Source organism: Phascolarctos cinereus, unplaced genomic scaffold (assembly GCF_003287225.1).
Source record: "Phascolarctos cinereus isolate Bilbo 61053 unplaced genomic scaffold, phaCin_HiC Scaffold_9;HRSCAF=440, whole genome shotgun sequence".
Classification (NCBI taxonomy): Eukaryota; Metazoa; Chordata; class Mammalia; order Diprotodontia; family Phascolarctidae; genus Phascolarctos; species Phascolarctos cinereus.
This window is the reverse complement of record NW_027556402.1, coordinates 21,799,175-21,820,905: the sequence shown is the minus strand read 5'-3', so window position 1 is coordinate 21,820,905 and position 21,731 is coordinate 21,799,175. Positions and strand designations below refer to the sequence as shown.

Below are 21,731 nucleotides of genomic sequence, written 5' to 3'. Positions count from 1 at the left end.
AGATCCTCCTGACTCCAAGGCCAGAGCTCTATCCACTGCACCACCTAGCTGCCCCCTTCCAAATACTTTTAAAACCATATAGAAAAAGATGGCTGCCTTTATATTGCAGAAAATATAGCTAGCACAAATTCAAACCTAAGGAAAGCATGTAGAAATAAAAATATTAAAGGTATTCATGACTATGAAAAAAGGTTCCTGTATTTACTGGCTTCTCCTTATATATTTTAAATAGAAATCACCAATATACTAGAGATTAGGAACCAAGTTCAGAAACAAAATATCTTTATCCTCGAAAGCATAGTGATCAAAAGAAAAAGGGGCAGTAGTGTAAATAATAAAACTAAATTTAAAAAAAATTAGTATGATAGAATGCAGGATCAGTTTGAAATTAGGAAAAATATAAACATAATAGGCTACATTAATGGCAAAATTAAGTCATGGTTCTATCAGTAGATGAAGAAAAAGTCTTTTGACAAAATTCAACACTGATTTCTGTTTTAAAAAAAATATAAAAAAGCATTGGAAGAAAGATACCTTTCTTAATATGGTGATTATTACCTAGCTACATAAAATCAAGAGCCAGCAACATTTGTAATGGAGAAATCCTAAATAAAGGCTTTTCCAATAACATTATGGGTGAAAGAAAGATTATATCTCTCATCACTACTATTTTATATAGTACTGGAATTGCTAGCTAGAGCAGTAAGTCAAGAAAAATAAATTAAAAGAAAAATAAATGCAGGCAAAGAGAATACCAAATGATCAATATTTGCATATGGGATGGTCTACTTAGAGAATCTGGAAAAGTCAAATAAAAAAAATAACCAAAACAATAACTTCAGCAAAGTAGAAGGATATAAACCAAGCCCATGCAAGTCTTCGACCTTTTTAGATTATAAGAGAATCCAACAGGAAGAGAAAGAAAGAGCTATTCCATTTAAAATAACTACAAAATGTATACAATAATTTGGAGTCAACCTACCCAACACAGGAACTATATAAATACAACTAAAAAAAAATATTTGTTATAGAAAAAAAGATAAACCTAAATAATTTGAGATATTAATTGCTCTTAGTTGGGCCATGTCAATAAAGATGATGCCACCACCTAAATTTACTAGTTAGCACCATATCAGACTCCCAAAGGGTTAATTTAAAGAGCTAGACTAAATTATAACATTTATGTGGAGGAAGAATTTCAAGGGAAATAATAAAAAGAAGTAGGAAGGAAGGGGGACTAGCAGCACCACATCCTAAACTCTAGCAGTAATCATTAAAACTATCTGAAGCTGGTTAAAAAATAGAGAAGTAGATCAGTGGGACAGATAAGGAATTGCAAGATTCAGAGGCAGAGGACAACAGTAGCAGACTGTTTTATAAACACAAATATAAAACTGCTTGGGTGAAGGACTCAATTTGGTTGGCAAAAGCTGGTCAATAACGTGGAAAATAAGATGGCAAAAATGAAATTTAGACCAAGATCTCACATTATATACCACAATAAGTTCCTAATGTATACATGAATAGATGAAGATGACATCATAAATAAATTATAGGAGCAGAGAAGAAGGTAACTTTCACAATCCTGGAAAGGAGAAGAGGTCTTGACCAAACAAAGGATAGAGAGGAACACAGAAGATAAAATGGGCCATTTTGATTACATAAAAACTGAAAAGCTTTTGCACAAACAAAAACAATGTAGCCAAAATTAGAAAGGAAACTGTTAACTGGGAAAATATTTTTATAGCAAGTTTCTCTGACAAAAGCCTGATATCCAAAATAATATCCAGGGAATGGATCAAAATATGTAGGAGCAATTTCTCAGTGGATCAATTTTCAAAGGGTATAAACAGGAAACCCTTTGGTCATAGGAAAAAAAGCAAATTATCAATAATATGGAAAATGCTCCAAATAAGCAAAATACAAATTAAAATAACTCTGAGGTTTTACCTCATACCCTTTAAATAAGGAAAGATGCTAAAGAAAAAAAAAGGAAAATTACAACTGTTGGAGGGATGTAGGAGAACAAGCACAATAGTGCACTGTTGTTAAAACTGAGGCTCGACCCAACCATTCTGGAAAACAATTTGGAACTATACCGTCAAAGTCACTAATGTACACATCCCAATTGTCCAACTACTACTCTTATTAGGCATATGCCCCAAAAAGAGAAAAGACTAATACATACCAAAATATTCACAGCAGCCTTTTTTGTTATACTGATGAACAGGAAACTAAAGGGGAGGGGAATCCATCAATTAAGGGATGGCTTAACAAATTATAGTATATTAAGGCATTGAAATATATTTATGATTGAACTGTAAGCAATGATGAAAGGGACAGATTCAAAGAAATCTGAGAAGACTTGCATGAACTGATGCAGAGTGAAAGAAAGAAATCCAGGAGAATATACATAGAGTGACTACAACATTGTAAAGAAAATCAGCATTGAAGTACTTAAGAATTCTGATCAAGAAAACGACTTCCAATGATGAAACATTCTACTCACCTCGAGACAGAGAGGTGAGGGGCTAGAGGTGCAGAATGAGACATATATTTTCCATCATGGCCAATGAGCAGATTTTAAATGACTATACTATCTTTTATACGGGAGGGTTTTTTTGCAGGGAGGGGTGTGTGTGGCAATTTTGTGGAGAGTGATAGTGACGTAAAAGAAGAGGGTCAACAAAGCATTTAAGAAAATGAACAGAAGATAAAAGAAGGTAATTTAGTGAGAAACAAATAGGCAGACAGATTTTCAAACTAATGTGCTGAAATTTTAATATATACTTTAAAAAATCATGAAAAACTAAGCTGGTTGCAATGAAAACTGTGGTTTTTATAACACACTCTTTTTTGTTGTTCTTTGTTTACCAAGTTCAAAATAATAATAAATTAAATGGGTATGACAAGTCTGAATGCCAGAAAATGATATTTGGATACCAGACAAAAAAATATCACCACCTCCCTGGCCCATTTACATGATGGGGCAAGAATGGATGCAAAATGATTCAGTATAGTCAGGGTCTTTGACAGTTACCATCAAAAATAATTTCTGATTTGTGCTAAATAATGCACCTCCTTCATCAGCCAGTGAGTAAAGTACCACCCCCCACCCACCCCAAGGGACCAATGAGCAAAGTAATTCTACTGACAAAGTCGTTCATCTACTTACTATGCAAATAACCCACTCAGGATTTACAGTATAACATGTGGTCCCTTTCTTCAGGGAGTTACAACTCATCAGGGAAATAAAGTAAACACAAAATTTTACTGGACATCAGAATCAAGACTAGTAGGAGCTATGCACAGGTGCCCCAGGTCAGGACCCACAAAGAGTACAATGAAGCTCTCTTTTAGGTATGACTTTTTAATAAAATTTCCACTGATGTCATACTCCAAAGTGAGACCAAATTTTTAAATGCAAAAAAGATGCCATCTTTAGACCTGGCTTAAGGCATACAAATGGATCTGGACAGGCCAGCTGTGATTAATTGTTAAATGAGTGGCCTAAAAAACAAGAACTATATTAAGTTCCAAGGGAGCAGATCTCACTGTGGGCTGGATTGCTGAAGAAAGATTTCATGGAGAAAATGAGACTTGATCTGGACAGGTTTTGAATTGGTAGAGAAGAAGCTGTGTGTGTGTGTGTGTGTGTGTGTGTGTGTGTGTGTGTGGAGGGGTGGGAGAAAAGAAAATACATAAGCAAAAATTCAAAGATAACTCTTCACAACACAGACTCCTCAGTTTCTTCTGGAGGTAAGGGCTAGAAAGATTAACCTAGTTTGCCTTGGACAGAGTTAGTCTTAAGCCCATCCTGGGAACAAAGACCAGAGCAGCAAAATGGGGAAAAAAAGAAGTGGGTCTATCTAGCTTAGGCAAATAATATATGCTGGGAAAGATCAGGCTTGGAGGCTTCCCAAGGGAAATAATTCTTTCCAGCAGCTGGAGAGCCCTAATACACTGCCACGTCCACAGAGACATGCAAGGAGCCGTTTCCCAAAGAGTTTCTTTCCAAGTGCTTTCCCATGGCCCCACTCCTAGGCCCAGAAACTTTCCTCCCTAAGTAACCAGTAGCAGAATTCACTTCCCCTTCTAGACTCCTCTTTCAGTATCCACTACCTTTGTATCTATCTCAGCAATGAAGGTCATTGTTAAATAGGACCTTTTATTAAATTTTCCACTGAAGTTCTACTAAAAAGGGGACTAAATCTCCAAATGCAAAGGAGATGCCACATGAATTTTTGTTCAGTTGACTTCATCTCTCAGTTCAACGATGGTTAATGCAGAGAGGCTAGGCTGGAACAGCTATTTAAGGAGGTTGGCTAATCAGAGAGAGTTGGGGATTCTAGGTTAAAAATGTCATTGATCCTTAAGTACAATGCCCCTCCCCCCATCTCCTCCCCACCCTAGAACTTGAGTTCTAGTCTTGGCTTCACCATTAAGTGACAACTTCTTTGTGGATTAGTTAATGGCAATCATATCTCTACTTGTTCAAGTCCCAAATGAGGTGCTATGTCCCCCAAGATTCCTTCTGCTATTTGCCTCCAGCTAAAAGTGACCCCTCTTTCTTTATATTTAATAGTTTTTTTTAATATGGCTCATGCCTCCACTAGATTGCAGGCTCCCTGAAGGCAGGAAGTACATCTTCCCCCCCCCCCCCCATTTTTGGGTCCCTATCACCTAGCCCTACACATACTTCTCAATAACATATTTTCTGAATTTAAATTAAAATCTATAAAATGAAGTCATAACAAACTTCTTTCCCCTACCCACTAAATTTGACAGCAGAGCTAGGACATCTAAAAGTGCTTTGAAGAGGTGAACAATACACCCTCAATTCTTATAGATGCCTACAAGCTCTTTTCAATAGACTCCTAAGAGACAAAACCAGAATTTCTACTCGGGTCTTAAACTTCCAACCATGAATAATAAGCACAGTTAAGTTCCCTTAAAACCAGAATGGTGGAAGTTTCATTCTTGGGTCTGCCTCGCTTTTTTTCCCACATGTATCTTTCCTCTGTTGAAATCTGCCCATGGGAAATTTTTGTCTACTAATAACCAGGGTAAGTTTTTGTTGTAGTCAAGAGATTCCTATCTTGCTCAAGGTATCTTCCTATCTCTTATATTGGCTACTCCCCCAAACACCCTTGTAATGGGGAGGAGGGACTGGCTGAAGAGGGCTCAGTCCTTAAGGCATTTGTAGAAATCCTTTTCTCATTTTCAGCCCAAGCAACCACATGGAAATTTTGGGAAGTCAGTTTCCAGCCGTGATCAACTCAGGGGCTGGTACTTTGTAATGAAGAAAGTCTTCCAATTGGCTGCAGAACTGGAAAAATCTATGACTCAGGAAGCACTGAGGCAGAACTAGGGTGAATACCAAAAAATAACAACCTGCCCATTTCTCATTCTCTTTTTCTAGTCAACTTCAAATGAGGAGGTCTGTTTTAAGTTGCCAGGTGAAGGAAGGGTAGCCATCCTATACCTCACCTGGCTGCCATGTCTCCATGGGCACAAAGTACCTTAGTTTCTTTTGAGTTTTTTCTTTCCTAATTTTAGGTGAATGAATATTACAAGAGGGAAGTGCCTCAGCAATGTTTCGAGGTCAATAGATCCAAATGTCCATTGGCATTCCTCACAGTAACTGAAAGTGGTAGCCAGGGCTTCCAGAAACAGACAAAGTGCCTTTGGACAGATCTGGAAAAAACAGGCAGCCAAGGAGAGTGGCAGCTTCAGGAATTGTGACCTTTTACGAGACAGAAATATGAGCTAAGACCTCTAGAAAGTCACAGACACTTGGAGCCCAACAAAGAGCTACATGAATTAAAGGGGAGATTCCACAAAGGGGGAGAAGGACCTCTTAGTCAAGAATAGCCCCTTTACCACATGTCTTACAATCATTACACTTTTAAGTCTGAGCCCACTTCTCCAAAGTACCTTGCATGTGGAAAGGTAGCATATATCCTAGTTTAGGGGGAGTATCTTGTACCAACTCTTCTTGCTGCAATTTCTCAGTTAATTTTTTTGTGAAAACTAAGAAAGTTTAATCTGATGATTAATAATGGGGAGCACACTGATGGGGTCTCAGGAGCTATCCTATTAGAACCCTCAACTCCTTGGGGCTTCCTTAATAGAACTAGCAGTAGTCAGCTGCCTTGTGGAGACCCAATCTTCGAGTTCAAATGTGAATTGAGGAAATAGCTACATTGAACACCTGACTAAAAAAAAAGCAGAAAAAATAAAGGAAAAAAGTTGTCACCACCAAACAGGCTGTTTCACAAACAGTATTATAATGCTTTGTTTTTTCTAGATCTTACATTGTCTATTTCTTCCTAGGAGAGATGTGTAAGAGATCGTGATGAATCTAAGCTCAGTTGGAGCAAATTTATAGGTTTTGAAAGATGGTAACTATTTTGTGGGCAAAGTCAACAAGCATTTACTATGTGCACTGTGGTTAAGCTGGAAATACAATAAAAGAAAGGAAATTCCTGCCCTCAAGGAGTTTACATTTTAATGGGGAGAACAAGGGCAGTTAGGTGGTGCAAGTGGATAGAATGTCAGGCCTGGAGTCAGGAAGACTCATCTTCCCAAGTTAAAATCTGGCCTCAGACACTTACTAGCTGGGTGATCTTGGGCAAGTCACTTAACCCTGTTTGCCTCAGTTTCCTCATCTGTAAAATGAGCTGGAGAAGGAAATGGCAAACCACTCCAGTATCTTTGCCAAGAAAACCCTAAATGGGGTCACAAAGAGTTGGACATGACTGAACAACAATGGGGAAAACAACATACAAAATGGAGCTGGAGGGAGGAGGGTAGCATGAAGAAATCTAGTCAGTCAGGAGTAGAGCCCAGAGAGGCTGGTCTTGGGCCCCTTTCTCAAAATGGAATTTCTGGGAGGAAATCACCAATTGGAAGATGAGCCCACAGGGGCAGAGGGATCTTCCAAGTCAAGGACTATATCTGAATTCTTTTTATAATTGTTTGAAATATAAGGAAAGGTGGGAAAGCTATATGCAAATGGAAAATAGACACTATATAAAAAAGTGAGACAAAACAGCAGACATTGCAATTACATAAAACATAAAGCCACCATCCTAATGACAACTAGTGTGATTTATGTATTATGTCTGATGACTCCATAAGACCATAGATTAGAGTGAGGAAACAAATGTGTTTTAGATATTTAAAGACAACTTTAATGTATTCAAAACACACGAAGTTCCAAAGTTTAGGGGAATTTCAAGCACTCAATCAGGTGAAAATAGCCTTCTCTGACCAGTCAGTCAACAAACATTTCTTAAGTACCTAAGTGTCAAGCACTGTGCTAATCAATAAGGATACAAAGAAAGGCAAAAACACAGTCCTTGCCCTCAAGAAGCCTATGTTCTAATGGAGGAGACAACAAGCAAATAATTCTGTACACACAAGACATATACCAAGAAAATGGAAAGCAATCTCACAGAAAAGACACCAGAATACATCACATGGAGGCAATGCAATGGCCCACGACCTATGCCAGTTTAATAAACTCTGGTACATGTACTTTTAGCACGACAATAAACTATTCACACCGGCATTAAATGATCTCTCTTGCACTTGGATTTGAGTGTTAAATGCCAACAAGTCTCTTTCATTAACATAGATAACAAACAGCTCATTAATGTCAGTGCCAAATGTTAGTTCTGGTTGGAAGAACTTGCCTTCCCATCCAGATCAGGCTTCAGATGCTATAGAGTGAATTATGTGACCCTTGGCCTCTGCTGATTCTCTTCTTGGAAGGATACCTTTGGTTTTTCACACATCATCTCAGCTCAAATACTGTTTCAGGAATTTATTGCAATCAGCACCAATAGGATGTCAGACAGGCCTGAATAGGCTACTGGGGGTAATGTTTGGCAGGAAGGGAATTTTCTGTTGATTTTGAATAATGAAACAAAGTGGGGAAAGCTAGAAATTGGTGGGTTTTTTAGGTATTTGTGAGAGAAGAGCTTAGGTTCAGAGATCACCCATGGAAGAGACTTCCAAGCTGAAGCTGAAAATGTCCTCTTCCAAAACAGTCGAGAATATAACTGCTGATCAGGCTCAAAGCAAAAGGCAACTCGAAATATACCAGAAACCCTGGAGCAAGAGCTGGGCAGCTAGGTGGCGCCATAGTGCACAGCGCGCCACGCCTGAAATCAAAAAGACTCATCTTCCCCAGTTCAAATCTGGCTTCAGTACGTGCCCCTGGCCAACTCACTTCATCCCGTTTGCCTCAGTTTCCTCTTCTATAAAATGAACTGGAGAAGGAAATGGAAAACCACTCCAGTATCTCTCTCAATAAATTCCCAAATGTGGTCACAAAGAGCCATGCATAACTGAACACACACACACACACCCCAGGAGCAATAAATGGGAAGGAAGGAAAAGAATAAGCATTTATATAGGTCCTGCCATGTGCCAGGCACTGTGCTAAGTGTTTTTACAAAAATATTTCATTTAATACCCACAACAGCCCTGGGAGATAAGTGCTATTACCATTCCCATTTTACAGCTGAGGAAACAAACAGAAGTTAAGTGACTTGACTGGGGTCACATCGCTAATAAGCCTAAATTGAATTCAGATCTTCTTAACTTCATGACCAGCTGCCTCTAAAATTCTAAGTCCCAAAGGAGCACTAGCTCTGGAGGACCCGAGTTCAAATCAGACCTCTGCTACTACTTACTTGCACGACCTTGGACAAGTTACTGCCTTAGCCTCAGAAAATGAAAGCTTTGGCCTAGAAGGCCTCTCAAGTGCCCCCCAATTCTTGATCTACGATCCAAGGGTAGCTCTTGCTAATCAATTCAACTCATGTCAATTCAGCAAATGTTTTTTAGGGGACCAAATGCAAGTCACTGCACTACGTACTGGGGGAAGAGCCAAGCATTAAAAGCATACACCTCTCCACTAAAATCCCAAGGTCTTCTTACTTTAAATTGAAATTGTGTTGTTTTCTTTGGTTCTAACAGCAGCCATTGTTCCCCAGGTCTTTTAAGCCTTCCATATTCTTGACTTGCAAAGTTGATTTAAAAAAAATTATCCTCATTACTTGTACATTAAATGCTATCTTATTAGATCTGACCCGTAGTTCTAGCCTGTTAGGATCTTTCTGGATCCCAGTTCCATTGTCTAATTTGCTAGCTATCCTCCTCAGCTTTATGTCACCTGTAAATTTGATAAACCGGTCATCTGTGCCTTCATTAAAGACAGTGATATAATAATTGAGCAGAATAAGGCCAAGTGTGGATCCCTGGGGGCACTCCATTTTTTCTCAGGCTGACATCAGTTCATTAATGACTACTCTATGGGTCCAGTCACTCAACCAGTTCTCCTGCAATTCCATCTTAGCCACTAAGAAATCATGAGATCTCTGTCAGATGGCTTGCTAAAATCTAAGCAATTCTATAATGTCTACCACATTTCCCTGACCTCAACCTGTTATCCTGTCAAAAAAAAAGTTTTAAAGTATGCTCCATTCTAAATCATCATCCCTTCCCTCCTAGAGCTTACATCTAGTTGGGGTGGGGTGAGATAGCAGTGAAATATGACAGATGTACCAATAGGACATAATAATGCAAAGTAAGTATGTAAAAACAGGCTTGAGGCCTAAGGAGGGAAAGATTTCAGAAGAACATCAGTCTCACTCAATAAAAGATCAAAGATTTAAGGTTAGTAGTAAGGAGCAGAGTCAGGATTCGAACCGAGGTTTTTTTTTTTCACCACGAATTGCAAGTACAACCAAATCAGCTGGGGCATAATCACAATTTGGTAATTTGGTAGAAACAATCAGACACTTGGCAATCACTGGACTAACTAAGCTTTATAAGAGCTAGGACCAATTTTTTTTTTGAGGCAATTGAAGTTAAGTGATTTGCGTAGGGTCACACACCTGGTAAGTGTCTGACATCACATTTGAACTCAGGTTCTCCTGAGCTCTATTTACTGTGCTACTTAGCTGCCTCCCCACCCCACCCCATATTTTTATTTGTACCCTCCATACTAACAAGCACAGATCTTATACACTGTAGGAATTCAATGAATCAAAACTAGAACACACAGATGGTAGAAATCAACAAACCAATCATGTCAATCAATGAACCAGCTATGCCACAATCCTCTTCCTTCCTTCCTTTCTTTCTTTTTGTCTAGAAACTGCCATATGGAAGGAAAAAATCTGGCCTGGAGAATAGGGTCAGAATATGTGGTCTTCCTGGTGTTTGCTTCTCAGCAATAAAGGAATAAATTATAATTTAATACTGTGAAGTTTTTAGTTATTGTTGCTGTCTCTAACCACTCATAGCAATTTTTGAGCAGTAAGCAAAATGTTTTATTTGCGTGGGATATCAAACAAGAAGATACATTTCTTAAATCTGAACTTTTTTGATAAATCAACTAGAATTAATTTTTCTTCATTCAGACTTTTGAGGGGGTATAGTGTTTTTCTGAATTGTTCTTTTGATCTAACCTAACCAAGAGTAAAATTTTAAAGAGCAACATTCTGAAAACTATTATCAAATGTAAACAAAGTTTAATGAAAACTCATTTTTTTGCCTAAGAATTTCCTCCATTCCATTATACCATCCCCACCCAAGATAATGTAGACTCAGGGATGGATAATGCTTAAGATTCAGGATAATTAGCGTTCCCTGTAATTGGGGCACTTGCATTCTGATGATATCACACTCATAAGAACACATTTCACACTATAAACAGTAACCCAGGATCACTCCAAAGGTGAACCTAGTTATGTTACACTTTACTACATTGAAGGAATCATTGAACACCTAGGCTCTTCTAGTATAATCAAGTATTTTGATTATACTTGGAGTAATTTTACTTCAAAGAGATAACTCAGACTTTGCAGCTAGTTTCAGTCCCATAATGCAAAACCTTTAAATACTCCAACTATTCCAGTGACTTAGAAAAACAAGGCTACTATAAAAAAGGAAAAAAAACCACTATGGAACTCACATCTGGATGGCAGACAGGATGTTCATATTGTAATTGGCCACATCCCTAGAACTTGGGTTTTGCACACAGTTCCAATGAAACTGATATTTTTTTTAAGAAAATGAGTAATCTAGAAATTCTTCCCACTCCCCCTGCTCCAGTTTTCCACATGGGGGTAGGATCTAAATAATAATTGTATTAACCACAAAAAGACTCATAAACAAATAAACCTATTTCTATTCATTACTTTCTTCTAAATAAGAAGCAGATTTAGTTTAACCAATGTATTTTGTGTTCAGGAAATAAGGTGGGGAGAGGGGGAAGGAGAAAGGTAGGAATTAAAGAGAAGGTAGGCAGAAAGGTAGGTATTACCATTAAAACTGCTAACAAGTCAAAACGATGATTACCTGAATTACTAAGGATTATAACAATAATGATAGTTAACAATTATCAAGTGCTTTCTGCTTTACAAATTATTATCTCATTTGATCTTCAAAGCAACCCTGGGAGGTAGGTGCTATTACTACCCCCATTTTACAGCTGAGAAAACTAGATGAGGATGGCTGATGAATTTGAAGGGAGGGATTTAACCCAATGTATGGGTCTAAAGTTTCACTTAACTAGTAACCACACAATTTTGACAGCATGGACCTGCGCTAAAGACAGTATGGCTTCCAAGCCCTCCCTCCACCCTCAACCGAATCACAACCATCTGGACAGTCTTGTTTCTGTTTCTTCTGCGAAGGCAGTCTTGTGTGTCTAGAAATCGGTGAGGAAGAGCTATCATCTTCCTCTCTTACCGAAGCACTTGCTCGCTACTCAAAGCTTGGGCCTCCAGAATATAACGTGAGTCTAACCCTACGGTTGGAAATAAGAAGAGGGAGCAGGAGGAGGATGGAAGGATACTAGGCCAAGTTGGCCCCATCTTTCCCTCAACATCTGTGCCAGCTCCACAACCGCTGAATTCGATCAAAGAAAGGAAGCCTAGCTCAGCGCCTTCCATACACAGGGCACTTAATGATGTCTGTTGAATTGAATGAAAAGACAAGAACTCCCCCTTCCCCTTCCTATTTCCTCCCATAAAAAAGAAAATGCAGTCTCAACAGAGTCCAAGAACTGGGCTCCCAGGGAATGAGAGAACCTCACCCTTAAAAATAGCTCAGCATTGTCCTGGGCACTAATGAGTCATTTACACGGAGGATGCCTCGCCAAAAGGAATTCTCTCCAACCCACGAGCCGCGGAATGCAAGCCTTCCAGGCCAGGCTGGGAAAACCCACCGACCCCTCCAGGGGCGGATACCGGCCGGAGCCTCCAGGCCACCAGCGAGCTAACAGGGTATCTGGCTATTCGCGAGCACAACCTACCGGGAAGCCTCCCTCCCTCTCTCTCTTCTCTTCCCCTCCCTTCCACTTCCTCCCCTGTCCCACACCCACCCTCTCCCGCCCCCAAATGTAATCCGCCAAGCACAGAAAAGCTAGCACCCAGGCGGTGAAGGGATCATTTTCAAACTTTCGGGAGGGGAGGGGAGCGGGGGCGGGAAGTGGCTGGGAGGCTGGGGCTTTCCGGGTCCGGCCCAGCCACAGCAGAGTGTGGTGGGGTCGGGTCGGCCGTATCGATCTCGCAGCCCGCAGGCGAAAGCCACGTCCGGATTCTTCTCAGTCACAAACGTATTTAAATAAACACATGTATTTTTCTTCCACGATAGGAAAGCCTTTCCCGGGTGTAACATTCCCGACAGTGAGATCTCTCTCAACGTGAAGGGAAGGGGTGTGTGTGTGTGTGTGTGTGTTGGGGGGGTCAGGATAGGGGAAAAGAGGAGAAACACACACACCATCGAGGTTTTCTTCAGATTGTCACAAGGGGGTGGGGGGGAAGAAGGGAGCAGAACCACTGCAAAAAAAAAATAGTCTCACCAAAGATCGTCTCTGCCCCTTCATCCTACACCTACACACACACACACACACACACGTGAAAGGGGAGCTCTGGAACCTAGACACTGTTGCATAGCATGCTAGTTAAGCCATCAGGATCCTTTACACGCACCTCCACACTTGACACCAGGCTAAATTCATCTCTCTCTCTCTCTCTCTCTCTCTCTCTCTCTCTCTCTCTCTCAACACACACACACACACACACACACACACACACACACACACACACACACAGCTAAGCTCCAATTCCTCCAGCTCTGAAACAACCACTCTTCTCCTCCTCCTCCTCCTCTTCCTCCTCCTCCATCAGGTCTAAAAGCGGGGGGCTCGGATGGGGGATGGGGATGGGGACGGGGGGCGCGAGCAGGGGCGCGGCACTCACGTTGGGTCTCCCCACGGCCACGGCCATCGCCGCGGCAGCGTTCTGGGCTGCGGCTGCCCTCGCCCACTGGCTCCCGGGCTCTCCTCGCGACGCTCGGCGCCCCGGCTCCGGGCTCTCTGCACTCGGCGGCTCCAGCTCTGGGTCCAGCTCCCGCTCACATTCAGAAGCTTCTACTCCCCCCACGCCGCCGCCCCTCCCGCTTTATTAGAGCAACATGGCCACCCGACTGGAAGGGACCATTCGCTTCCTCTAGAAGGGGTGTCGGTGCGTGTCTGGGCAGAGGCTCTAGGAGCCGAGGCTGAAGGCGGGGGGTGCAGGGGCGGGGGCAGAGGCTGGCAACCTGTGCCAGCCAGCTGTGGGCCCGGGGCTCGCTCTGCTCTCCCACCCTGGCCATCCCGTTTCATCCCAGCTGTGGCCCCCACTCTCGCCGCTACCACCTTCCTCCGATTCCAGCCGTCGGCTGCCAGCTCCCCGCCCCGGTACAACAGGACGCCTGCAAGCTTGCGCGCTCGCTGCTCGCCCTCCCCTGGGCTCCGTCGGATGCTCGAGTCCGGGCGCAGCCAGCCCTCCTGCGTGGGTCTTCTAGTCCCGGGTTCAGCCGTGCACACTTCTCCAGGGGGCGGGGGGAAGGCGACTGAGAGGGGAGGATGTTGGGCTGGAGTGGGGCCCACGAAGAGCATCTTCCTCAAAGCTAGAGCCAGCGCAGAAATGCCTGGTCCCGTGGGTGCCCCTGGGTCCGTGGAGGAGAGGAAGGGGAAACGGAGGGATGCTTGGGCACAGGTGGCAGGCTCGCCCCTAGAAGGACCAGGGAAAGCTAAAGAGCCGAGGCAGCGCTCCTCCCTCCTCCTCTATCTTCTCCCTCCATCACCTAGGCTGGGGACGTGGAGGATGCCAAGGGAGTTTCTCTATCGTAACAGCTGGAAGCTGTCATCTGCCTACCAGGAACGCAGCGTGGGGATGGAGGAGTATAGGACGAGATTGCCCTCCATGCTTGAGGGGGGAAGGGAAATTCGGATATTGGAGGATTGACTTTAAGGTGGCTCTTAGTTCTTGGAGAGGAAGAAAATTGGGGAGGAAGGAAAGGGAGTAGAGCTGACCCCTCAGTGCGTTAACAAAAGAGAGCCAGGTTACAGCACCGTGGGAGCTCAGGACATTCTATGGCGTTGGTTCTGAAGCCGAAAGGTCTGCGTGTGTCTGTATACGTGTGCGTGTGTCTTTGGTATGAATGCATAAATGTGAGTGTACATGAGAATGTGTGTGTGTGTTGTGATGGGGAAGCATGTAGAAGTGAGTGATTATGGAGTCTGGCCATCTGTGAACGTGGGATTGGGAGACACCTCCAGGGAAGGGAATTATTATTTATTTATATTCTGCACATAGCAACAGCTTTACTGATTGAATTAGAGGAAGAGATCGTCCTGAGGCCCAGGAAGAGGGTTTGAGCTTGGATCACAGATCTGCTGTTTCTTTTTATCTCCAGCAGTGCCATTGGTGGGGGGTGGGGGATGGTGGCCTCCCGAAGATTATAAGAAATGCAAAGCTGTGTGGGTATCATATAGTTAGATCCTCTTCAGCAAGTAATTGGGCAGACTGCGTGTGGGGGTAGTGACTGAGGAGACACGGAATGCCTGCATGGGATTTGTTTCTTTCTCGCTGGCCTTTGGGTCTCCTCTTCCAGACTAAAGGCCTCCATCTCTCGAAACTACAGAACTGGACTTGAGTCCAAATGTTCCCTACCCTCTACCCTGGACATTGTCAGGTCTAACCATATCCTTACTGACTTTGAAAGTGACTGACATTTTAAAAGGAAAGCACTTCTCTATTGTCAGAAGCTGAATAGCCCATTTGGTTAGAGTTTTCTGCTAATGAAGACAATTTCCAGGACTCCCATTAGTGGAATGAGTGGAATGAGACCTCACTGGCTCTGAAGTCCCAGGTTGTTTGTTATTTGTTTAAACATTTTTAGTCTGACTCTTCCTGACCCCATTTGGGGGTTTCTTGGCAGAGATATTGGAATGCTTTGGTGTTTCCTTCTCCAGCTCATTTTACAGATGAGGAAACTGAGGCAAACAGGGTTAAGTAAGTTACCCAGGGTCACATAGCTTAGTAAATGTCTGGAGGCTCCTGACTCCAGTGCTGGTGCTTTATCTACTATGGCTCCACCTAGCTGCCTCAAAGTCATAGGACCTGGATTCAAGTGTTAACACTGACTTTTATTACCTATGTGACCTCGAATAAGTAACTCTTATTACCAAGTCAATTTCCCCATCTGCAAAATAGCTGGGTTAAACTAAATGGCCTTTGAGGTCCCTTTCAGTTCCACATGTTTGATCCATAGAATCTTAAGAACTTAGAGGACATCTAATCCACCCTCCCTCAGAAACAGGAAAGCAGTGTAGATAGAGTATAGGATTTAGAGTCTGGAAGACCCAAGTTTAAACCTTCCCTCAGATCCATAATAGCCATGTGGCCCTGGGCAAGGCACTAATTCTCTAAAAGCCTTGGTTTCTTTATCAGTAAAATAAGGATAATAATAGTACCTACCTCTTGGAGTGGTCATGGAGATTAAAAGAGTGTGTGTGTGTGTATGTATGTATGTGTGCATGTGAGTGTATGTATACACATACTTCTACATATGCATATGTGTGTATACACACACACACACACACACACATATGTAAAGTGCTTTTCAAACCTTAATGCTCACAGCTATTATCATGGGCATCTAGCTGCTGCTTGAATACTTCCTGTAACAGGAAGCTTACTAATTACTACTACAAACAGGTTTTTTATTTCTGGACAATTCTAATTATTCAGAGGTCTTTTGTTAAACTGAAATCTGTCTCCCCGTAACCCCTACACATTAGTCTCTAGTTCTTCCTTTTTGGAGAAAATTAGTCCATTCTAACTTCCATACAACAACCCTTGAAATCTTTGAAGGTTTGTATCCTATCCACCCAAATCTTTTCTGCCTCAAGCTAAACATCTCCATTTTCCTCAATCCGTGAACACATGACAAAGTTTCTGTATCTCTCATCATCCTGGTCACCTGCTGGATGCTCTATCTTTTGTTAATGTCTACCATAAAATGTATCTAGGTGTGAAATGAAACTACAGGCTTGGTCTGACCAGCTCATTCATAGTACATTGGGACTGCCCCCTTAATCTGGACCCAATACTTTCTCCCCCCCCCCTTAATTTATTTTTGTTTTACTTTTTTTCTTTTGGAGGCAATCAGGGTTAAGTGACTTACCCAGGGTCACACAACTAGTTTCAGAAGCTTCATTTGAACTCAGGTCCACCTGACTTCAGGGTGGGTCCTCTATCCACTGTGCCAACTAGCTGCCTCCTCCTGAAATACTTTCAGTAAATCAAACTAAAGATATATTCTTTTGAAAGCCACATCTCCATGCTGGCTAATGGTGAATTTATAGACAGTTTAAAACCCTCGGGGTTTTTTTGCTTGAACTACTGTCAAGCAAATCTCTCATCTTCTACTTACATAACTGACTTTTTAAAAACCTAGATGTTAATTTCTGTCTACAAGTCCATCTTGCTGAGACAATTTGGAATCTTGATTCTCTGGTCCAGTGGATTAGCTATGCCGTATAGCTTTAAATCATCTGAAAATTTGATAAGAATATATTTTCTATGTTTTTATATCATTGATAAAAATGTTGAACAATACTGGACAAAGACAGGACCTTGTGACATGCCACTATAGAACTCCCTCTGGGGTAAAATCAATACATTGATCAACATTCTTCAGTTATACTTTTTAAATCAACTCTAAATTCATGTACATTTACTGTTAACCAGGCCTTATTTCTCCATTTTGTCTCCAAGGATACATAGAGCAGTTTTTAACCTGGAGTCCATGAACTTGGATGGGCAAAAAAAATGACATGTTTATTTTCACAAACCTCTAACTGAAATTTAGCATTTCTTTCCATTATTTAAAACCACTATTCTGAGAAAGGGTCCATAGGTCTCACTAGATTGGCTAAGGGACCCATCACACACACACACACACACACACACACACACACACACAGAGAAAAAGATTAAGAAGGGTTAAAGCAGGATTAAGCAGGGTTAAATGGCCTTTGAGGTCCCTTCATTTCTAGATGTCTGATCCATAAAATCTTAAGAACTTAGAAGTTCTTATATAGAAGTGCTCTATCCATTGAGACACCTAGCTGCCCCAACTTAGAAGATTCTTAAGAACTTAAGAAGACTCTGATATAGAGTCATCCAGTGTTAGAGGTGGAAAAGACCTTAGAAATCATCATCATTTTATAGGTAAAGAAAGTTGATCCCCAAAAGGTTAAGGACTGGGGGCAGCCAGGTGGTGTAGTGGATACAGTACCAGCCCTGGATTCAGGAGGACCTGAGTTGAAATCTAGCCTCAGACACATAACACTTACTAGCTGTGTGACCCTGGGCAAGTCACTTAACCCCATTGCCTAGCAAAAAAAAAAAAGTTAAGGCTTGCCCAAAATCATGAAGCAAATTGAATGAATGAATAAATGAAATATTATATTAAATCCTCATTATATACAAAGCACTTTGCTAAGCATAGGGACTATAAGTGATAAAGCAAGCTGGTATTTACTCTTAGGGAGCTCACATTCTTATTCTTTTTTTCATTTTGGGCTAGGCAGCTAGTTAAGTGTCAAATGTCTGAGGCAGGATTTGAACTCAGGTCCTCTTGACTCAAGGGCTGGTGCTGTAGCCACTGTGCCACCTAGCTGCCCAGAAGCTCACCATCTAGGTGAGGGAAACAATATAAATGCAAAGTTTCCATTTCAAGAGAAATAGAATAGTCCCATAGTCCTTAGGGTGCAGTAGCAAAGCAATGGTTAATAGTAGACTTGATTCCATGTTTTTAAGATTTTGTGAAATACCTTGCTAAAATTACAGTATCTATTGATGAGGCAGGTAAGCTGAGCTAACTGAAACAGCAAGGCACCCTGAGGAAGAGAAAGAAGTCAGCATATGTTGTCAACACCTCCTCTAGATCCTTCTGGATACAGCCTAGGGCCTGATGCCAAGATCCACAAGGAGGGCAGCCCCCTCCCCATGACTGCCCCTGCTTCTACTTCCCTTCCCAAGTGATCCCAAAGGGAAAAGCTACTGTGGAAAAAGGCATCCACCTACGTGCCACAATATGCTAAAGGCTGATCAGCTGATGCCAATGGAGAGATAAGCCCAACAACCTTGGGAATAGCAGCACCCCTCTCTTGTCATCCCCCCACAACTCTCCTGATTTTAGTATATTTGGCTACCATCCACTTGGAAATGAAACCTCTGCCTCCTGTTAGTGAAAACCATCATCCACAATTGTTTTTCCAATAAGATGTTTCACTTTTCTTCTATTTTTTCATCATTTTGGTTTTGTTTTATTGCTTCTTGATGTCTCACACAAAGTCATCAGCTTCCACTTGCTCAATTCTAATTTTTAAGGAATTATTTTCTTCAGTGAGCTTTTGTACCTCCTTTTCCAATTGGCCAGTTCTACTTTTTAAAGAGTTCTTTTCTTTTCTTTCTTTCTTTTTTTTAAATTAATTTTATTTCTTTATTTGTTTTTAGTTTTCAACATTCACTTCTATAATATTTTGAGCTCTAAACTTTCTCCCCCTCTCTGTACTCCACCCTCAAAATGATGGCATGCAATCTGATTTAGGCTATATGTGTACAATCACATTAAACATATTTCCACATTAATCATGTAAGGAAGAATTAGAACCAAAGGGAAAAACCGCAAGAAAGAAGTAACAAAAAAGGAAAGAAAAGAAAATAGTATGCTTCAATCTGCATTGAGACTCCATAGTTCTTTCTCTGGATATGGATAACATTTTCCATCATGAGTCTTTTGGAATTATCTTAGACCTTGGTATTGCTGAGAAGAATTAAGTCTACCAAAGCTGGTCATCACACAATGTTGCTGTTACTGTGTACAATGTTCTGCTGGTTCTGCTCACTTCACTCAACATCAGTTCGTGTAAGACTTTCTAGGTTTTTCTGAAGTCCACCTGCTAATCATTTCTTATAGCACAATAGTATTCTGTTACATTCATAACTTGTTCAGCCGTTCTCCAATTAATGGGTATTCCCTCAATTTCCAATTCTTTGCCACCACAAAAAAGAGTTGCTATAATTATTTTTGTCCATGTGGGTCCTTTTCCCATTTTTATGATCTCTTTGGGATACAGACCTAAAAGTGGTATTGATGAGTCAAAGAGTATGCAGAGTTTTATAAGCCCTTTGGGCATAGTCCCAAATTGCTTTCCAGAATGGTTAGATCAGGGGCAGCTAGGTGGCACAGTGGATAGAGCACCGGCCCTGAAATCAGGAGAACCTGAGTTCAAATCTGGCCTCAGATCAAACACTTGCCACTTACTAGCTGTGTGACCCTGGGCAAGTCTCTTAACCCCAATTGCCAAAAAAAAAAAAAAAAGAATGGTTAGATCAGTTCACAACACGGAGTTTTTTTTCTTCAGTGAATTTTTGTATTTCTTTTTCAATTTTGCCAGTTCCGCTTTACAAGGCATTCTTCTCTTCAATGGATTTTTGTGCCTTTTTTAAAAAAACCATTTGGCCTATTCTGTTTTTTAAGGTGTTTTTTGTTTTTAGTATTTTTTTTGTGCCTCCTTTACCAAGCTGTTGATTCTTTTTTCTCATGATTTTCTTGCATCACTCTGATTTCTCTTCCCAATTTTTCCTCTACATCTCTTACTTGATTTTTAAAATCCTTTTTGAGCTCTTCCATGGTTTGAGACCAATTCATATTTTTCTCTGAGGCTTTAGATGTAGCAGTTTTGACTTTGTTGTCTTCTTTTGAATTTGCATTTTGTTCTTCCCTGTCACCATAGTAACTTTCTATAGTCAGCATCTTTTTCTTCTGTTTGCTTATTTCCCAGCCTAGTTCTTGACTTTTAACTGTATGCTAAAGTGGGGCTCTACTTCTGGAGTAGAGGTGGCATTGTCCTAAGCTTCAGGTTTTTCCTGCAGCTGTTTTCAGGGATAATTCTGGGGATCTGTAAGTTTTTAGTTCTTCCAACGTGGTGTGATCTAGGGAGAGGTGTGTTTACTACTCTTCTGGTCTGTGCTCTGCTCTGTGAGTAATCACAATCACTCTTTTCTGCCCTGGAACTGTGAGCAGGGTCCCTGCTCTCCTGCTTTCACAAGCTCTAATGTGTTAGTGCCCCTCCTCACCCTTGGACTGAAATCTAGTACTGCAACTCAGATCCAAATATGGGCCATGTAACAGAGTCCTGCCCCTGGTGCTGGCAAAAGGACCTCCATAATCTCCTGACCAGTTGTTCAACCTCCTTGGAGTCAGTGGGCTGAAAGCTCTGGAAGCAGTCACTGCCCCTGATGATTCATTTGCCCAAAAGGCACACTGCTGGGTAGCTGGGGGCCATCTGCATTGGCATAGCCTGTGCTGAACTGAGCTCCACCCTTTCCACAGTGCAACAGACGTTTTGTGCCAACCTTCTAAGTTGTCTTGAGCTGGAAAATTGTTTCATTCCATTGTTTTATGGGTTCTACTGCTCCAGAATTTATGTTGAGGCATTATTTAAAGTTGTTTAGAGGGCTTTGAGAGCGAGCTCAGAAGAGTCTCTGCTTTTTCTCTGCCATCTTGGCTCGTCCCTGACCATCATTCACAGGAGAAATGAAACTTCTACCTCCTCAGCAACTTCCTGGTTACTAAAAACCCAGAGAAGAAAGTTCTTATGACCAAATATCTTAACACTGTCAAATGGATTGACATTAGAAACAGATATGGTTTTATCAATGAAAATGACATTTTAAGAGAGGCAATGCCATCCACATTTCTGTTGCACTTTAAGGACCGTGGACCTTTACATCTGACTTGTAGCTGAAAACTCCTATGTGTATTGTCTCCTCCTTTGTGAATGTGAACTTTTTGAAAGCCGGACTGATTTGCTTTTCTCTTTGTATCCCCAGTACTTAGCACAACGATTTGCACACAGTAGGTGATGAATAAATACATATTAATTCATTCATTCATCATGATATTCCTTAATGTATCAGTCTAGTAACTCTATTTAAAAAAAAGAAATGAGATTAGTTTGTTATGATTTATTCTTAGTGAACCCCTTCCACCTCTCATTGATCATCTATTTCTTTTCTAAATGCTCAGAAATCACCTAATTAATAATTTCTTCAAGACTATAGGTGTGGCCAAAGTGATGTAATATTTTACATAACTATCTTAACTAATTTCCCAGGCTTTATTGGGGAGTGACATTGGGAAATTATAGCATTAAAAAAATCAATAAAACAAAAAAAATCTATTCTGGAATTTTTGTCAGGGTCTGATTGTACTAGCAAGTTTGTAATTTCCATAACATTCCCTTTCTCTTTTTTGGAAAATCAGGACATTTACCAATTTCTGGCTTTCTGCTACCTCTTACT

The 21,731-nt window shown here is 41.2% G+C and overlaps 1 protein-coding gene across 3 annotated transcripts in view; it reads right to left on the bottom strand.

Moving 5' to 3' along the window:
- SEPTIN11 (septin 11) overlaps positions 1–13,432 on the bottom strand; it is a 132,440-nt gene extending 119,008 nt beyond the window's left edge. For 2 of the 3 annotated variants that reach the window (XR_013484096.1, XM_020988379.2), the window contains exon 1: positions 13,287–13,431. Coding sequence is in view for 2 of the 3 variants with exons in the window: in XM_020988379.2 (XP_020844038.1) it covers positions 13,287–13,313 (27 nt within the window). In the remaining variant the exon portion in view is untranslated. Of the gene's footprint in view, positions 1–13,286 lie in introns of all 3 variants that reach the window. The other variant, XM_020988380.2, reaches the window with a different exon arrangement.
- Between the last annotated feature and the right edge of the window lie 8,299 nt (positions 13,433–21,731).